The sequence below is a fragment of the Sander lucioperca genome, chromosome 13 (genome assembly GCF_008315115.2).
Source record: "Sander lucioperca isolate FBNREF2018 chromosome 13, SLUC_FBN_1.2, whole genome shotgun sequence".
In the NCBI taxonomy this organism is placed as follows: domain Eukaryota; kingdom Metazoa; phylum Chordata; class Actinopteri; order Perciformes; family Percidae; genus Sander; species Sander lucioperca.
In genome coordinates this window covers 8,771,542-8,792,666 of record NC_050185.1, presented here as the reverse complement: position 1 = coordinate 8,792,666, position 21,125 = coordinate 8,771,542, and the positions used below count along the sequence as shown (strand labels likewise).

Genomic DNA, 21,125 nt, shown 5'->3' with positions numbered 1-21,125 from the left:
TTAGCGGACCTCTATAACGTCAGTTAAGTTAACTTTAAGCAGCCCGGTTCTATGAGATAAACAACAATGTCAGAGAGAAACAGACTTGCTTGCTTTCGGGGAGTTTGGGTGAACTCATGGAAGACGGTACTGTACGCTGGCTGTGTGGTGATGCCAGGCTTCAGAGCAGAGGCTGTCAGGTCAAGAAGACTGACGTTTTCTCCAGATGAAATGTAAATCCCGCTCTCCTTGCCCCCTCCACTCAAACCCCTCCACTCCACACCGAAACAGTAATAGTTAAGACAAGTGTTATCCCCCCAAGTGTTATCCTAAAATACACGTTATAAAGGAGGACATGGGATGTATTGTTTGGTTTTAGTTTTTTTTTAACCATGGTATCAAATTGGGTATTAAGAATGAAATTTCACTGGTATTGGTATTGATGACTGTATCATGCTATCTGTAGTTGCCACTATTGTGTGTTTTTTTTTTTTAAATGTTCAAATGTTTAAATAAAGGAATTAATGTTCAAGCATTTGTTTTTGTTTTGGGGTTTTTGGGTTTTTTTTACACACCGTGTTATTGATTTATCGTGTATCGTGGACTTTTGGTAGTATCGGTACAGACTACTAGATTTTTTGGTATTGTGACATCCCTAAATGTGAGGGGATATTGAGGAGGATACTATCAGGCTAGGTAGAAAAGAGAGGAGTGAATAATGTGCCAGTGTTTCGAAGGCAGGCAGGAAAGACAGTGAGCTCCTTGTTGGCCATATAGGCCTTTGATTTGGGCTGAGTGAAACACTTTCACCCTGCGACCCTGCACCCCTAATCACCCCTTCGTTTGTGCTGAGCACCCTCCAATCATTGCATCATGTCCCGCACTCCAACACACACCACACCCAACTCTGTTTCCATCTTTTTAAAATGTATTTCATTTTATTACGCTTGCACAAAAGTGATCACCTCATGCAAATGGTGTCTTATCTTCAGTTTTTTATATCACCAGCGGTCACCTAGCCAGACAAACGTATGTCTTCTCACCAAAATACCTATACCATGTGTCCCATTTAAAAAAAAATAAATAAATAAACCAGAGAAATATTCTTTTCAAGCTTACCTGATGAAAGTCTAAAGCCCCATAAAAATGTTGTCAGAATAAAGTGTGTACAAGTGATGAGATATAGACTGCTAGACGTTTCCCTCTTTTCCACCACTTGGACCTTTTCCTATCTACCTTTCATTAAGGCATTGTAGGTATGCATGAGCTTTTTATCTTTTATTCCAAAATGAATGATTTTTTTTTATTATTTCCATTTAGTTTTAGTCTTTTGGCTTACTCCTAGCCTCTATTGGGCTTAGCAAATATTTCAGTTATAACTTTAAATTTTTCCGAGGTTTTGGTGGTTCGGACCTATTAGAAAAAAAATCTTTTCACTCTCTTTTATCCACAGTATGATAACTTACAAAAGCTGAAAGTGAAACAAAAAGAGTCGGTTTTGGAGTCAAAGATCCCAGTTTAAATTTTGTTTCATTGTGGACTTCATACAGTAATGACCTTGATGTCCGGTAACACTGCATGATTACTTGGTGTATTCTCAGAGGTAAAACTACTTAAATACATGGGCATGCTAATGAAAACCTCAACAGAGCTGTAGTTGTTAAATGCTAACATAATTGGTTGATCTGTCATAGTTAAATGCAAGCGGCTCGATTTTTACTGTCCAGTACAGCAATAGATACCAATTTAACTTGACAAAAGAAAAACACTAACATGTTTCAGCCTTTTGGAAAAACCAATGAAAGAAAGCCTCAAGGGTAAAATACATTTTCTGGTCAAGGCTAGTGGAGCAGAGGCTAGCTTGAAAAGGGGACTCCCTATCAAAGCTACTATCTGTGATCCAAATGTAAACAAAAGAGTAGAAACTCTCCTGTCAGTACTCAACTCACCTTTATTTTTATAGCACTTTACACACAATACAGTTGATCTAAAGTGCATTACAGCTCACAGAGAGAAAAACAGAAACTACCAAATGTATTGACAGGCCACTAAACGGCTACTAAATTTAAAGGGGAACTCCATCCATTTTACACATCAAAGTCTGAGTACAGATGTTGGAACTACTGCTGCACACAAAAAGTGATGTCACTTGAGTCAGTGGTGACTACAAGTTAAGACTACAAGTTTGAAAATGTAAAAAAAAGTGTGGGGGTGTGGAGTTAGAAAGAAGTGAGCTACTAGACCTCTGTAGCCCGCTACTCATCTCTGCTTGAGGCTGGAGGCTACATTAGTTGCTACTAGCGCAACACACCTGAATCTCCAACCCAACTGCTGGCAGTCAACTTGCATTGTGGGTAGTATAGGTGTCAGACGAGGAAAAAAACTATATCTGGTTCTGTGCGATGCTAAATCAGTGCAATACTTTTTGAATTGTTTTGGATGTTTGACAGGTAAGTTTGCTTCAAATATGTTTACATCAGTAATCTGTGTAAACGCAGCATCATTTTAAAGTAAAAATAATACTGATTGGGCCTTTGAAATGGCTGCTACATGTCATAACCTAAGTTCCTTTTTCTCTCAGGATTTAATTTATGGTTAAGAGTGTTACTGTGAGACCTGCTGATATGTTACTCCTCTATACTGTCCTGGTAATGCTGGGATAATTGAACTTGTTTACATTTCCTTTGAGAAATCAGCCGAGCTACAGAATACACCAGAGAAGAGCAGAAAAAGAGCACACGTCAGAGTGCACAAATAAAAAAAAAAAATATTTTTAGCCAGTCTGCTTGTGTCATACTTATGATCCATAAAAGATCTCTGCATGTGTGAAGCCATATGTGCCATTTTTCCATGCTCACTTGTGTGTATGCGTGCGTGTGTGTGTGCGCGACTATGAGTGACGCACCCAAGTGCATGTGTAACCTGAGATTCAGGTGGTGATGCAGGCGGGTGTGCAAATACGTGAGTAGAATTTGTTACCACGGCAACAGGCATTCAGTGAGTCGGTGCAATGGAATGGCTGGTGCAGTTCTATTAGCGAGAAGCAGTTTCCATAGCGACTCAACATCGCAGCTGCCTATGCAAGAGTGTGTGTGTGTGTGTGTGTGTGTGTGTGTGTGTGTGTGTGTGTGTGTGTGTGTCTCTCTCTCTCTCTGTATGAATACTGTGTGTATCCTGTGTGAATTTGAGTGTTCATTAGCGTACCTCGCTATGTATGACTTGCTTTGTTACATTTCTTATTTTTTCATCCTTATCATGTTTTTTTGTGGTGTGTGAACCTCCCATCCATGTCTCTACCCCCGTCAGTTCTCTCGCACTGCCCTATTTTCATCCCCTTTCTCTCTATTTCTCTCTCTTTCTCACTCCCCCATCTCTGAGTGCTGAAGCTCATCAGGGTAAACAGATGCTGTGGCTGTTATTTATGTTTCCACTTGGTCTGGCTTTCATACAAATTATCCACAGGCCCTGCACAGTGCAGACGCTCAGCCTAACTGGGCTACACTGGCAGTTCTCTCGGCCTTATCCACGCTCAGACACTCAGACCATACCACAGACGCTGCGAGAGGGAGGGTTTCAGGAGGAGGGGGGCCGCACAGGCTGACAGAGTGAACCATAGCAACACACTGATGGGCACAAAGACACCAATAACAGAGAGGGCATCAGAACTGGCTGCACCATTTGCTCCACACATGGAGGGGAATAAGAGTTTGGGAGGGTACCATCACTGCACAGGACAGGAGAAACAGACATCACAAAATGAAATATAGAGGATAAGCCCAGTGGGGCAAACATGAAATACTTTGGTAACACTTTACTTGAAGGTATCTACATAAGAGTGACATGACAGTGTCATGAACACATGACACTGTCATGACACAGTCATGACACATGAACCCTAACTTTTGAAATGTGTGAGTGTTTGGTTAAGAATTTTGACCCATTAATGAATGAACATGAAAATAATGAACACCATGGTTTGTCTGTGTTGTGCAGATATTCGGGATCGTCGTAAGAAGCCAGTGATGTTGTTCATCCACGGAGGCTCCTACATGGAGGGCTCAGGGAACTTGTTTGATGGCAGCGTCCTTGCTGCCTATGGAAATGTCATTGTGGTCACCATGAACTATCGGCTTGGTGTGCTTGGTAAGTTTGGTGTGCCACATCCTGCCCGCGTTATCAGGCTCGCATGCATCTGATGGAAATGTTTACAAACTTTGTTTGACATGTGTCATCTAATGTCTATCAAAATGTGTGTTTTCGAAATGGTGGTACAATGCACATATTATGTTTGCTGTATGAATAATAGCACTCTATCAAAAACACCCAAACTAAAACCCCTTATTTTTGCAGGCCCTCTGTAGCCCAAATAGGTCTTATATTGTCTTACTCTAAGCTAACATCACAGGGCATATGTATGTTAGTTTACGCCTGTAATGGCATATAATATAAATATGCTATTTGAGTTTTTGACAGCAGCCACTATTTCAGCAGTGTTGACAAGGGAAAGTGCAGACAGCATGCACAAAAGAGAAACCGGTATAAATGGGGAGTATAGACTATGGTGACAAATTTGCTTGTCCTACTACTTTGCCCTTACTTGACCTACTTTATCATACTGCTTTAAAATATATTTCAAGCTCAGGCTACAGGACTCATCATTGTACCCTCTGATCAGATGGTCTTCACTAACTATGCACAGGATGCGGCACTGGTGTGTATTAATGTAAAAGGCAATTCTGGGCAGATTACCCATGTACATATGCTCTAAGTTTGTACTTGTACATAATACATACAATCTGAGATCCTGGACGCTCAAAGTAGACTCCCTCATCTCTCTAATCATTTTTTTTTTAAAGCTACCAGAAGTTTTGATCACACATTGTTCTTACCACAATGCACAACAATTCTGTCATGTCTTGATGTCTTTTTGTCTGTATGTGTTTTATATTGTGTACATTTAACCTCTCCTGTTGATGCGTGTACCATTTGTAGTGTTTTGTATTGTGTTCTATGTACAGTATGTAACAGACGTGTAATTCCCTGCGTAGCTTTGCTGCTTTTTTTGGCCAGGTCCCAGTTGAAAAAGAGATTTTACCTCAATTGGTTTTTCTCTTGTTGAATAAAAAATAAATAAAAAAGTTTAGGGAGCTACTGTACACTGCTGACACAGCTACTGACAATGTCCCATCACAGCAACAAAAACAACAAACTAAAGCAGATGACTTGTTTTCCCAGTATTTCAACTTGTTATTATGTTATCTTTCTTCTATATATGTTTTAGGTTTTTTTTCTTTCCTGATGGTATGTGATGTCGTTCATACAAAATCAAATATATTTCTCCCAACAAAATTGACATCACCTTTTAAATTTGGATGATGAAGTCGGAATCTTTTCCCCCTTTTTTGTCTACAGCCCTAAACCTTAAACGGAGACCCAAACTTGAGCCTTTGCTACGAGGGTTTCTACAAATGCTCTTAAGTTCTGACATGGGTTTCCCAAAGCAGCAATTGAGAGTGGGTGCATGAGCACACCCTTAAGAGCTTTGTGAAGTTACCTGGCCATGCTGCTGAAGTAAATTCTAAAGTAAAAAGTAACGTGGTGTATTTGACTGTCTGTAATGCTGTGTATCAAAATACATAAATCACAATTAATACTAGGGACAGAAACATATTTAAAATGCTTAGCTTAACGGCACTGAAGCAAGTGACCAGGCTTTGGAAACAAGCCAAATCCCCAGATCTTCAAGCATGGTACAAGACAATAGAACAAACACTGGAAATGGAAAATCTCACTCTAACAGTCAGAAATCAAATAGAAAAATGGAATAAATTGTATCCAGAGCATATAGTTAGAAGAATAATTAAACTTTCTAATAAGTGCATACTGTAGATGGATATGCATGCACGCACACGAACGCACACACACACATAGACAGTGTGTGTTTTTTATTTAATTTTAATTTATTTTTTTAATTAATTTTTTTTCTTCCCTGTTGTGTGATGTGTTCCCCCTGTCCCCCCTTAGTGTTTCTATTGAATGTTAATATATTTACTACAATAAAGTAATACAAAAAAATAATACATGAATCACAAAGTGCAGTCTATAGCTTTAAGGTTGCTGCCCTTTGTGGTACTGGATAGAAGTAAGAAAGTGCACTTTCATAGACAAAACCTGCTGATTGATGCCGATGTTGCTCTTAAAGGTCCCATGGCATGAAAATTTCACTTTATGAGATTTTTTAACATTAATATGAGTTCCCCCAGCCTGCCTATGGTCCCCCAGTGGCTAGAAATGGCGATAGGTGTAAACCGAGCCCTGGGTATCCTGCTCTGCCTTTGAGAAAATGAAAGCTCAGATGGGCCGAATCGCTCAGATGGGAATCTCCTCCTTATGAGGTCATAAGGAGCAAGGTTGTCTCCCCTTTCTCTGCTTTGCCCGCCCTGAAAATTTGGCCCACCCATGAGAGAGAGACATCATGGCTTTCAAACGAGCAAAGTGGCAGTTGGTCAAGGCCACGGCTGAACCCGGCTGAACTCAACTGGTACTGCTAAATTTAGGTTCTGAACCAGACCCAAGACCCAAAGACACTTTTTTGCTTTATTTTGACGATAGATAACCATTAGCTTGCAATGCTAATGCAACGCAGTGGCTACACTCTGTCCCTTTCCCTCTTCCCACAGAGTATCTGGATGCAACACATACAGTAACAGACATGTACACACAAGGAGAGAAATTTCTCTTTACAGTACATTTGAAAAGAACTAAACCCAAATCTGTGCTAAAGCAACCTGAACCCGATATGTCCCAACAAATTATCAGGTAGCAGGAGTTGACCACACATCTGATGTAGCAGACTGTACTACTACACTAGACTTTATTACTGGTGTGGGACTTGGAAATGTGTATGTACAATAACAGTCTTTGTGTGAAGGGCTCCTTGGTCTTTTCACTGAGTTGTGTTTCTGTGCAGCAGGGATTTCCTAATAAACAGGTCTGTTTACTGTGTTCACTTAGCTTGAAAAAAAATGTTGTTTGTTTTTTGATATTTTACAGTAACTGTTGCAATTGTGCAGAAAAAAAACAGGATCTGACTCACTATACTTAAGAGACACCACCAACCACTTTGCCTTTGGTGTCCATTCAGCCTCTGAAAACAGAATTGAAATGTGTGTTTGTAGCTTTCAGTGTGTTTTTGAACTAATATAAGATATAGTAATATTATAAGAATAGTAAGTTTAGTTTAATTTAAAGAAAAATCACATATAGCAGTCATTTATTCTATTTGTCTATTCTGTTGGAGCTTTGCAATGCTTACATGACCCGTTGTGTGTGTGTGTGTGTGTGTGTGTGTGTGTGTGTGTGTGTGTGTGTGTGTGTGTGTGTGTGTGTGTGTGTGTGTGTGTGTGTGCCCAGTATCAGTGGAGTCAAGTATTTACATTCACCGGAGGTGTTTGCACACAGACTATCTGACGCTGGCTTTACGGTTGCCAGGTTGGGTAATCAGATCTTGTTTATTGCATCACGCCTGTTTCAACATAACAGAATAATGATAAACAGAGAAACGGGAGTAGTTTAGAATGCCGTCCAAGAGTTGCAGCGAGTATTACAGAGGGTAACATGATCCAGACCATTATTGAGTGTGCCAATAGACAGGGGACAAGGACAAACTGAGAGTTAGTGAAATGAGGACTAGGACCTGCAGCTTTATCCTGCTCGATTATAGCTTGTTGTGAGGTCTTTTTCATAGCTGGCACACAAATCGTGACCGTTAACAAATTGGTTGTGAGAATCTGTTCACAATTTGAAATCAGGTTTGTTGAATGTAGTATTAAATTACACATTAATCAAAACGCTCCTCTGTGGTATCTTTGTTTGCTCCATGCTGACATCTCAATTTACATTGACACTGTCGTTGTGATTCATGTTGGAGATGTTTGAAGTTCGCTTGTATGTTGTAGAGTATGTTTATTGCACTGAACTTCCACACACAAACATTAAAATGCATACAAAATACATACACATAGAAACGGAGAGCGATGCTGCCGAGTGATTATGAGGGATGACGCAGTGTCCTCGATTCCTTTAACATTGTTGAAAATCGATGTATGTGGGCAAATGTGTTCTCTCTCTCTCTCTCTCTCTCTCTCTCTCTCTCTCTCTCTCAGATATGCTTTAAATGGGTTACTGTACTAAGGCGATTATCCTTGTGTGCGTGTTTTGGTATGTTTGTGTAGCATAAGCATGCATGTTTGTCCATGTGCACACAAATATCTCCTTGTGCATGTGACAGTGTGTAACTGTAAGTGTGTGTGTGTGTGTGCTACTTGGTTGCGTGCCATGCGTAAAATATATATATGAATAATGCACCATCCATCTGAATTTTTAATAGCAAGCCTCTCTGACACTGTGAATTTGAGTCAAAGTGAGAAACACAAGCATACCGTATTTTAATAGTTTTATGTTCTAATCTTTAGTATTATCCTGTACTTACACACACAGGAGCTTACACATGCCAACCTCATTTCATACAATGCCTGCGCCTTTAAGAGAGTGAAAGGGAGTCAGGAAGAAGGGAAGAAGAGAGAGCAGGGAATAGAGACAGATGAGCGAGGGAGAATCATAGAGAGACAGTGAGGGAAAAGGAAACAGAAGGGGGGAGATGGGAACAGTCTAAAAATAAACTGTCAGAAATGCTTTTTTAAATCTGCAGTGATGCAAAGTATTCTTTCAAATAAACGCTCCTGCAGTGTGACCACAGCACCCTTCCATATTATGGCTTAACGCCTTATGCTTTCACTCCACTATGACACATACATATGTAATTTCCCAGCAAATGATATACTTTTCTTATTAAGTCATGATACACCCTGTCGTTGTGGGGTAAAATGGGTGAATGAGAAGAAAATGTCTGCCGCACACTGCCTGGTTCAGAGGTTTGGTGACAATTGAGATTCCAGAGTGCTCCTCGGCTCACCTTCTCCTACCTTCCTCCTGCTCCAGGCCCAGAAAGCCTTCTGATTTGTGTTGCACAGCCATCTGTTCAGACTAATTAACTAATTAACTAATTAATGAACTCTGGGGAAAGGCCCACCATCGTGGGCTCAGAGAGTGAGAACATTTTTCACCTCAGGAAGAGAGATGAAACGCTTCTTCTGAGAACGTTTCTTAGCACTTTCTACCCACTTTCAGCTTTTAACTTGTAAGTATAAGAGTAACCTATTTAGTAGTTATTTGGTTATCATCCTGCCCAAATGTGCATTTTTATATTTCCAGTTGTGACGGGTGATACTTTGTGGCTCAACATAACTCAGTTACTCATAACTTTTGTCTAAGAGAGATAAATACAGGTTTTTTGATAGGTTTAACATAAACTAATTGTGCTGTCAATGTTCTGAAAATAAGTCATGTTTTGCTTTAGTATCATTCTGATTGTGACTAGGTTCACGTGCAAACCAAGAATTTTGAAATTAAACGTAAGAAACCTTATTCCCTTTGCCGAAATGGCTACAATATGCTTTATACTTGTTGCAAGTGTGATTGTGTAGAATGTGATGAGGGAGTGTGATGAATGTGATGGTGAAATTGTGTGTGTCGGAAGCTTCAGGTTGTAGCCAAGAACAGTTGCCTCCAATCATCTGCGTGCGTGCGTGCGTGCGTGCGTGCGTGCGTGCGTGGTTAAATGTATGTTATATGTGTGCATGAGAGGTGTGTTTGTCCTCCTTCACATCACCTCCTCTTTCAATTAACTTGGGGTTTGGAATTTGGAGCATTTGGAGCAGTTTGGACATTGGATATTAATAAACTGTGAATTAAACTAAACTACCACACAATAAAGGTTTGAAAAAAAACACAGCCATAACGCTAGCTCTTCCGTGTCTACCCTTCAAAATGAAAGTCCATCTTAAATTCACTCAGCATTTCGCTAAGATGAAACTCAATAAAAAGGCAGTTCTACCCTTCACAATAAAAGCCCAGCTTAAATTCACTCAGAGCATTTCGCTAAGAGGAAACTCAATAAAAAGGCATTTTTGCCGACACTAGATACAGACACTATATTGTATTAAGTTGCTGTGAGCTGTAAATTCCCCACTTCTAAGCACACAGCAGAAGATAACATCATTTTGGAGCTGAACGGGTAAAGGGAGCAGTCTTCCTCCTTCTCACTCAGAATCACCTTGGGTCCGGTTGTTGAAGTGTGCCGCTAACTTATAACACTAATAACATTACCGTCGGTACGAGCCGGATTGGGTGGTGCATGGCGCACCGCCATGAATCCATGAGGCAAATGTCTGTGATTACTCCACATTTTAATTGTGATATTTTGTGAGTAAATTCTGAATCTGGAACGTTCTCTGTCAATGTAGTAGTACTATGTTTTCCTCTGAAGTAGAAGTACACTGTACGTCAGTAGTAGGCTACAGTGGAGATGCATATTAAGTGGTTTGGGGTACTTCTCTAAGTAATTTGGGGGGTATAATGGTTCTGGAGCAAGCTACAAGCAGCAATACAGGAGGCCAAGCAATCGGCCCGTTCCAAACAGGCACATTTTGAATGGGCACTGTACTAGTAAAGGCAAAGTTCACATTGAGCACTAGTATGACTTATAGATATGTTGACTGAAACTGACACCAATCTGCCTCCCAGGCTGGCAGCCAGCTGCACAGCTGGACCAATCAAATCCGAGGAAGATAATTAATGCAGCTAGTCATGCTCGATGCTCAACATCTTACGCACCACATAAAGTGTCAAAATCAAACTCAAAAAGGTCTCTAGAGTACTAGAGTACCTAAAATATCAACTACACTTCATTATAATTATATAAAAAAGGCTCTCCTTATAACTCCAGAACCAACTTCAAAAGTTTTCTTCAGTATCAAAGTAATCCAGAAATAGCTGTCTGTACATCCATTGGTACATCTCAAAGAGGAATTGTTAGTAGTGAATTATGCAAACTTTTAATGGTGCCAATTTTCCCAAATTTTAAACAAATATAGGGTAAAATATGTTGTCAATTTGTAACAATGATAATCTACTCAAATACTATGATTCCAAGCCACACACTGGAAAATCCTTAATATGACTCACCAATAACTTCTAGTGTAGCCAGTGAATAGGGACTGCTGGTATGATATCCAGTATTAATGCGCTGTAATAAATATGCAATTCACTGAAGGATTACTTGTGTCCTGGACTCGCGCTATTCTCTAGACTCATGACTTGACTTGGACTGGCACACTGATGACTTGGACTTGGACTGGAGGATTTATGAAATCGGACTTGAGCATTCATGAAATAGGACTCGGAAGTTGGATGAAGTTTCTGACTACTTTTCTGTACAATAGGTCATAAACATTTGATATAAGATATTGATATATACAGTATGTAGTCTGTAACTGTTTCATGCAGGGGCCAGTGAGGGAGAACTCGAGTCCTGGACTCTGACTCGAGTCGCTATTCTCACTCGTGACTCGACTCAAACTCAGGTAATGGTGACTCAGACTCGGACTCAAACACTGGGGACTCAAGACTTCGGCAGTTAGTGACTCGACTACACCACTGCTACAATTACATACGACTTTGCAACGAGTTATGGAATATTAACAATCACATGGTGAGTTGAATTCATACATGCATCGGAAAATATGCTTAATGAGGACATATCAATAATAATTAACTGCTTTAGGTCTGTATGATCACCTTTGTGATTAAAAGCTCTGGCTGTAAACAAGGCTCTGTTTTAAGAGTTGCAATTCATTTAATTTGATCTGTTTTTAATTCTCACTGACTGATTTTCATCAATGATAAGTTGTTTCTAAAATGGAACTTTCTATGAAACGTCTTTATGTCAGCGTAGTGTTTGAAGCATTGCTTCTCAAATTTGCATGACAGCCTGGTTTTACTGCACAGCTTGGTGCTATGTGAACGGACCTTTGAGAATAAAAATTGAGTGAGATGAGTAAGGTAATAAATACAATGACATTGGAAGCCTATGGGTGGTGTGTTGAAATGACATTAGTTCGGCAGGAGAAAGCCCAATTACAATATAATTTCATTTCTAGGTATACTTGACATAAAGAGGGATACGTAATTGAAATGGACCTGCCAGCAGGTCTTCACATTAAATTACTAGCGCCAACCAGGAGGCTTAACAGATTTGTGTAGAAATGTTTATAATCCAACAAGAAAGTGCAAACTGTGAAGTACAGCAGCAGATCTTTGAATCAAAGAATACTTTTATATTGTGGAAAGAAATGAAAAAACAGCCTCCAGGGGGTGCTACAGTAGCAATGCTTTAAACTTTCAGTCTCAAGCAAGACAGAATGTTATCATTAAAAATCACCCTATTTTTTAGGATATATAAACTCATTATCATTCAAACTACATGTTGTTAACATAAACTCTTGTGAGAATGGGATGTTACACTGCACATTTTGTGGTAATGCCCATCAGAATCAGTGCTGTTATTGACTTTATCATTACATTACATTACATGTCATTTACCTGACGCTTTTATCCAAAGTGACTTACAATTGCTATATATGTCAGAGGTTGCACACCTCTGGAGCAACTAGGGGTTAAGTGTCTTGCTCAGGGACACATTGGTATCGCAGTGGGAATCGAACCCAGCGCTCCCACACCAAAGACATGTGTCATGCCCACTGCACCATCAACACCACCCCGTCAGTACATACGGTACAAAGAGTTATATTCATTCACGGTTGCATTCATACAAAGTAGATCATCCCCAAGGTTGCCGCACAATACTGAATAATCAATCCACTTTATTACACAAAACAGATTCTTTAGTCTTCTGTGTGCAGAAGACATTCACCATCTGCTCAGGTTTTTATTTCCTATTTTGTAATAGTGCCTCTACTTTAGCTTGATTCATTTTGCGACTCATACAGAAACATTGCTTTGTTTCCTCTCTTCAATCACCTTTTCTGTGTATAAAAAGGCAATATCTTCCCTCTGATTTTTGACATCTCTAATCATCTCATGTGTGACGTCACAGTGAAATTATATAATATGCCCTTCAATATATTCCTTTCACCTCTCTGTTTTTTTTATTTGTGATCTGACAGTAGCTTTGGGCAATATTCGGTTTAATACCTGTTGTTTTTTGTTTTTGTTTTATCCCTTTCTCCCTCTCTCCCTCCCTCTCCTCTTGTTCTCTCTTCTCTGTTCACACACATATATATATATATATATATATATATATATATATATATATATATATATATTCAGTGATCCACTGTAGTCATTCTGTTCAGTCCTGAAAATTACTCTGCAGATGCATGTTCCCATATCAGTAGTCAAACAGTCAGATGACTGACTGCACTTCAATTCTGGATTGTGGATTTGGGAACGGTGCAGACTTTTACAGAGATGGTCGACACTAACGGATGTACTGAATTAAGCTAAATATACTGCACAAAATACTGAAAACATCCTCTTGATGTGGAGCTGATGCCCCTTATTTGTATGATGCACCTCTCTTGTCTCTAAAGTTTAAAAGATCCTCCTGATACATGTCCGTCTGTTACTAATACCTCTTCCTGTTGCTGAGGCAATACAATATCAATAAGGGATAATGGCTTTCACCATGACTCATCTCATCAGCGTACATTAGCGAAACACTAAGTGTTCCTACCATTTTCTTTTTCCATTCAGTGGTAGCATGCATTATGCTTTCATGATTTTATAAGATACCATTTTCTTAAAGATTTTCTAATTATGACAGGAAAGATATATGAGCAGAAGCAGCAGTTATTATCAGACGGTCTTGGGGGACTTTTTGTAGGACACTGCGTGATACAATAGGCTGTAAATATTTCTGTTTCAAATTTCCCTCCATCAGTTGTTCACCACTCCTCTGTTGTCTTCCATCCATTCACTTCACTGTCTCTAGCCTGTATCTTTGCTTAGAGGTTGATGACTCTCCCCACAGTTCCCTGGCCGTTACCTAAAGCAAGTGTTGAATATGCATGAGCCTCCTAAACTGCTGCTCTCAGCGCTAAAGTCAGTAGGAAGCCCAACTCAGCAGATGCAGGGGGGGGTCAGAAAGAAAACTTACTGAGAGAGAAGAAGAGAAAACTTGTTTGACTTATCTTCAATGGTGGAAGATAAACCAAATTTTCCTCTCTTCATGTTGCCCTTGCAAAGAGAGCGTCATTAAGCGCTCGCTCAAGCTAGCATGGTATTTCATGCACTCAACTGTGTGTGTGTGTGTGTGTGTGTGTGTGTGTGTGCAACAACTTTGTTTTTGTGCTCATGTCCGCATGCATGCAGCGGTTTGTGTACTTGATTATGGAAGTGCTTGAATGTGTGTATGCAAGTGCTTTTGTGAGTGTCTGTCCATATTATTTTGCTTTAAGCTCTGGACAGTTGCCAGGCAACTGTGGCAAGCAGCTCAGCACTCGGCTGGGCAGCCACAGAGCAGACACTTCCACATGCCTATGGTTTTGATAAGTGGCACAGGTCAGCGCTGATACATTACCAGGTCAGAGTCACATCAGGCTAAGAGCCAGTCAATTGCTGGGATGATCTAAGGATAATACAATTGCACAATAGCATGCAAACTATATCTAGATTACTGGGAGTAAGCCTATCAAGCTAATATTTCTGCTACAACATTGATATGATTTAAAGTAACAAGATTTATATGTTTTTAATAATCCATCCAACACTAATCACTGCACTATGGAAGCTGAGGGCAGCTGTGGTTTCTAATAAATTTAGTAATCCTGTTATCTCTAGATCACAATTTAATCAAATTGTGGTTCTCATGATCATTATCTCATTATCATTAGGTAAGAAAAAGACTATTGTTAATGTTGACTGGGGTTGTACAGACCTATGTCAGGCAACTATCAGTCTTACTTAAGCTTTCATTTGTTCTCTCAAGATGAAAAGATAATTTAGTTGTGATTCTGAGATAATGTGAAGGAATATAAGCAAACATGGCTGGCCAAAGCGTCCATATTTTTGCATTGTACAACATCCAGGTCACCACTAGTGGACTCATGAAAAAAAAACCTGCAAAACTGCCCTCTTGGATGCTCCTATGGCAGATAAAACATGATAAAGTGCCCTCAAGGGTGCCCTTCAAATAGAGAAAACGTGATGAAGTGTCCTTTAGGGTGCCCTTAAATGGAGAAAATGTGATGAAGTGCCCGCTAGGGTGCCCTTCCAGTAGAGAAAACATGACAAAGTGCCCTTTAGGGTGCCCTTAAATGAAGAAAATGTGATGAAGTGCCCTCTAGGGGGGCTTTCCACTTGAGAAAATAGGATGAAGTGCCCTCTTGGGTGCCTTTCCAGTGGAGAAAATGTGATGCAGTGCCCTCTAGGGGGCCTTTTCAGTGGAGAAAAGATGATAAAGTGCCGTTAAGGGTGCCCTTCCAGTAAAGAAAATGTGATACAGTGCCCTTAATGGAGAAACTGTTATAAAGTTCCCTCCAGGGTGCCTTTCCAGTGGACGACACGTGATGAAGTGCCCTTTAGCGTGCCCTTAAATGAAGAAAACGTGATGAAGTGCCCTTTAGGTGCCCTTCCAGTAGATAAAATGTGATGCAGTGCCATATAGGCTGCCCTACATTCTAGAAAAGTTTCTGTGTGCTGGTGCCCTTTTAATTTTTTTTCTCCCATGACAGTCTCAGACATCCTGAGTCACTGCAGGTCACTGCATCTGTGGACCAACATGAAAACACTAAGTCTGAGGTGTTTTCATCCCTCAGTGGACATCCAGATAAAGACACATGGACATGTTTAATAGAGGTTTACCTTAATCTACTTAAGATTTAATTATTTCTGTTCATGCAGACATATTAAGCGTCATCTCCCCCTCTAAAGGTCAAATAATTACTGTCCATACCGTAATGTGGGCACAGTATCAAAATACAATAATGCTCCTTGCAGTTGTCATTTTTTATCTTCTATTTCTGGGCAGTTATTTATTTATATAAGTGTCTTTTTTATCCTTATTGTCTTTTGCATGTAATATTCCTGAATATTCATTAAATGTGATAAATTTATATAGTCTAAAATATTTTGCTAAATGTACTTAGTGAAAACTGTTGACCAGGGATGAACCTATCCAAAAAAAAACTTAATGAGACACCAGGCACCTCAGTCTACCCCTTGAAAAAAGAATATGTGCAACCACTTCATATTATTCTCATATTTCTTGCTGGCTGGTATTCATAAATATTGTCCAAATGTTAACCACTGCAAATAGCAAATAACACTCTGTTATATGAACCATAATTAATCCACGTGAACCTACCAAAAACACTCCAGGCTTGTTGAGTGTTAACTCTAGTGTAAGTACAGTGAAGAGTGTGGAGTGAGACATGTGTGTCACGCTGATTGTTGTGGAGAGGTCAATTTGGCAGGTTATCATCGCCACCATCATCATCATCATCATCATCATCACTTACATTATATTCATCAACAATCCAACTTAAGTTGCTGTTCAACACACTTCCAACATGCTGACTGTCCTCTCTTACCATCTGTCTCTGTGTACTCCCTATACTGAACATTATGGCTGTCCCACTCGCTCCAACTGCCCTTAAGTCACTCTTTTTCAATCCCCACACAAGGAAACTTGCTGAATTGCAATCCCTTAACAGTATTCACTGAACATACTAAAATGTAAGATTATGTCATAGAGACACATCACAACTAGAAGGGCACTCAAAGAGTACAGACCTCTGCCTAGGCCAATAGTCCAGTCTTCTATCATATGCAAATCCACCAGGACCTTTTGTATAGTGGTATATCTTGTATTATTCAACCAATATGCTCATTTAGGTGACATATAGAATGATTGCACTGTAAAGTATAAAGCTGTACATGAATGGTATTGTCTGCCTTCCAGGTTTTAAAAAAACTATTCAGTTCAACCCACACAAAGACTGTCTCGCTTTATAAAGCGGCTAAATGGCAAACAAGTCAGTGGATGCCTGGGTAGGCCATTTCAAACTCATTGCAGCCAGGGGCGTTTCTAGGACTTGAGGAGGTTCGGGGCTTAGCCCGGACCCATTTAACTAAACTGAATGCAATGAAAAACGGGGATTGGCTTGCCCAGCTTGTTAATAGCCAGTGCATGTTTATTTTAGCTGCCCAGTTTGTAGATGTAGGTTAAATAGCACCAATATTTGGCCTAATCATAACTGGCCTGGCAACCCAAAGGCCAAGGTTTTGCTTCCAGATTTGTGTGGTGACCTATGATGTTGGGGGTCTGGGGTCACACCCACGCTCAGGCATTCTGTATTACTTTCAACTATTTATTCTCCTTTGGATCGACTTTTCTAATTATATCTGAGTCAGCACACATGTAGCCTAGGCATAATTTACTCTTCCCTCTTTTGCATCTTTTGTTGGGGATGTAACCTCCTTAAATGTGCATTTGACAATTATTCACCTCAATGACACATTAATTCATTCTAATGCATTAATAAACCCCTGGATTGTAATATTTCAGATGTGTTTGAGCAAGATTTCTGCTCATGTTCAAAACTTTGTGCACATTCAAAATATAACTCATCCCATCTGTGTTCTCTGAGATTTGGAGGAGTCGTGATATTTTGATTTTGATTGCTCTGCTGATACGGTAGATCTCAGACCTTCTGACAGACAGACACAGAGCCCTGTTTGGGTCTTTGGTCTCTGAATGAGACAAAGTTTAGGGAAGTGGCTGTACGCTGCTCTAGATCGGAGGTGGAAAACCGAAACTATGGCAGAAATACACAGAGCACAAACGCGACACATCTGCCGCAGCATGCCCACAGTAGAGCGCGTCCATTATAAACCTGAAGCTGCACAGACCACGGAAGGCGCCCTGCTCATCTCTTTACAGCGAGGGTGGACACTAAGCGACGCACGGGTCTGCTTCAGAGCTCCGTGTGTTTGAGTCTGAACCATAGACTGGAAACGTCACGTCACAGGAACTTCAAACAAAATCATTAGTATTGCGCTCCTAAACTTTGTGTTAATGGCATCAATGTATTAGACTGATTTGGCTGATGACTCCTCCGAAAATTACACCTTTCACAGCTTTCCTCACGTAGAGACGGTTGCTAGGTGATAGCAACAAATACAACATGTTGGTCAGACCCCACACGTAGTTGCCCATTCTATTAAAAAAATATAGGCTACTGGACAAAGTTACAGTTCTACCATGAGTTCTACAAAAAAAATGTAAGAACTGCGAGTGCCTTGGAAAATATGTGTTTTCTTTATTTGCATGTGCCATTCTGGGGCTTTTTTATATTATTATACTAAAAAGAGAGAGAGAGAGCGAGAGAGAGAGAGAGAGAAGGCGAGAGATCCGGGGCTATTCATAAAACATTCGGGGCTGTAGCCGGGGACGCCCAGGCCTAACGACGCCTCTGATTGCAGCAGTGGTGGACTCCGCCACTGACAATGCACACCACTATATAGAGAAATAACTAATTTAATAGCTATAGCAGAACAAATGCCAAGACATAAACAGTACCAGAAATTGGTTTTGATATGATGAAAATATCAAAGGTTAAAACTTTTTTTAAAGGTTCTATAATATGTTAGTGTTGTGTTTACAGCTTGTTTCTTCTGCCAAATAATTAGTTATTGCAAGTTTAACTGAGGAAAAACTGAAGTTTTAGTATGAGTTATGGGCACTGCTGGGAAATTCTGCTCATGCATCAGAAGTGGCACACAAAAATGTCCATAAAGGAATAATATGTACAACTAAGCAGCACAATTCATATGAGAAACTTAAGAGATAAGTAGGCTGCCATGAAGGTGGGTGCAGATGCTTTTTTTTTAACTTTTTCATCATGTCCTCCGCCCCAACAGCCAATAATCTGAGGAGAATGCCGTTTACTGAAATCATTTCAGATGTTTTCTGAGTACTGAAGTCTTCCAAACCGTCAAAAAATTGAAAAGCTCCAGTTCTTGCAGTGTGAAATAGCCTAGTGCTGCCTGAAACGCATGTAATGTACAGTACTGTAATCCCCTATCATAAGAACAAAGAATTGTGTGTGTGGCTCTGTGTGTGACATTTTGTTCAGCTTATTTTGTCTTGTTGTGGGTGTGCACCTACTGTGTAAATGTGTGTCCTGGAAGTAGGTGAAATGCCTTCTGTTGCTCTCCTCCTTCTCTTTGCTGACAAGTTCTCTTAACTGTGTTGTTTTTCCAAGCGTGGGTATTAAAAATGAGTAATTTGGCAAGCTTTCTGTGTAAAATCTCCTCAGACTTGCGATGAGTTGGAGGCTGAGAAGTTCCTGACAATGACAGGATGCCATATTCTGTTGATGAAGGATATTTTCTTTTTAAAAAGCCAATAAACACACAGGATTATGTTATCCTGTGCTCCTGAATTTCTGCCCGGCTCCTCTTCCTGCACACAATCAGTATTTTCTTTCTCTTCTCCTCTGTGTGTTTGTTATAATTTACCCTGCAGGGTTTCTGAGCACAGGGGACCAGTCTGCTAAGGGGAACTATGGCTTGTTGGACCAGATCCAGGCCCTGCGCTGGCTCAATGAAAACATTGGCCACTTTGGAGGAGACCCAGAGAGAATCACCATCTTTGGCTCGGGCGCTGGTGCCGCCTGTGTGAACCTTCTCATCCTCTCCCACCACTCCGAAGGTAAGGTTCTTTCACTGCCATTGTCACATTAGTAGTCATATACCCTGCTCAAAGGGGATTACCATTTCAGGACAGTGTGGGTAGTGTATTTCTACACAGCGCATGTTAGTAATTTCAATGAACTGCCTAAACCAGATAAAAAAAATCTGGCAATATTATTCCCCCAAGTGAAGGGATGCAATATTCAAAAAATGAGTCATCCACTATTTGCAGCAATGTAGTATATGTATTTCTTTTCAATAAACATGCAAAATTGCAAAGATTGAAGTATTTGAAAGAAAACCAGATTCTCAATCTGGACAGGGCTACACATGGATGAAAATGGTATGTTATTTGCCATAAATCAATAATCAGTTCAGTATACGAGAGATACGAAATAACGAGATCACTGGACTGCACTGACAAAATGGACTTTCTCCAATAAAACTAACGTTGTTTGGAGAGGGCATTATGAATAGATACAGTGTGTGTATATACTATATACTATATATATATATATACTTAACCCTAACTTTTATATCTTTGACTTTGACTTCCAATGAAGAACATCATCATAAGCACTTCCCATTATTATTATATTACAATGAATACAACAAAATTGTGACTGCCCCTCCCAGCGGTGCTTAAAAGAAACTATATTGCACACTTCTGTGTATAACATAACAACAACTTACATTTAACAACCAACATTCGTCATAAAACAAGGGCAGGTAGGTTGTGATAAATAATAAATATAAATATATGAAATATACATATTTATAATTGCAGCATATTGTTGAGTTTCCCTGGTGAATGTGATATTTGTACATGGTTGAACTGGTTAACCTGACTGTTACTTTGGTGATTCTACGCAGACTTGTGAACAGCATGTGCCTCAGTGAGGAATGGAATGTGGTCTTTGCCAGTTGTATTTTAAAATAATGCCATCCCTTTTATAGATGGGCACTTTAAAGTGCCCCTTTTGGTCAGTAATCTTGCGATTTGAGCTTTTAAAAGCTAAATTATAGAGTCTTCAGTTCACATGTCTGATGTTTTACTAATGTAGACGGCGCCTCCAAGGTCAGTGCGAAATTTGATGTAAGGGGTTTGTTGAAAACACTTCCTCTGATTTATTTTTTTTTTTTTTTATAAACAAAAAAGCAAGGAGTGTACACACTCTTAAACCATGCCATCACTGAAGGGTAATTTTTTACATGGCACCCCGCCACCCCTATGGTCAATGGGTAAATAAAGGTTAAAAAAAAAAAAGAAAGAAGAAGAAATCCATAGAATTATATCAATCAGCTGTTTTAGGCCATTTAGCTGTGCAGATTTGCAGATGAAATATTTAACAATAAAATAATGAATAGAAATGTGCGAGTTTAATTTTGTTCGAAAGTAAAATTCCCTCACATTTTTGTTTTTTTCATGAAAAACATATGACATAAATCACTGATTCTGTTTTTCCCTTTACCTCCTTTAGTCCCTTGCAGTTCTCAATATCTTTGCTGGCTAATGAGGGTGTTTTGTC

At 39.7% G+C, this 21,125-nt stretch overlaps 1 protein-coding gene across 3 annotated transcripts in view; it reads left to right on the top strand.

Annotated features, from left to right (window-relative positions):
- nlgn2b (neuroligin 2b) overlaps positions 1 to 21,125 on the top strand; it is a 156,845-nt gene that overhangs the window by 122,335 nt on the left and 13,385 nt on the right. For all 3 annotated transcript variants that reach the window (XM_031319988.2, XM_031319987.2, XM_031319989.2), the window contains 2 exons: positions 3,973 to 4,122; positions 19,430 to 19,615. In XM_031319988.2, coding sequence (XP_031175848.1) covers positions 3,973 to 4,122; positions 19,430 to 19,615 — 336 coding nt within the window. The remainder of the gene's footprint in view (positions 1 to 3,972; positions 4,123 to 19,429; positions 19,616 to 21,125) is intronic.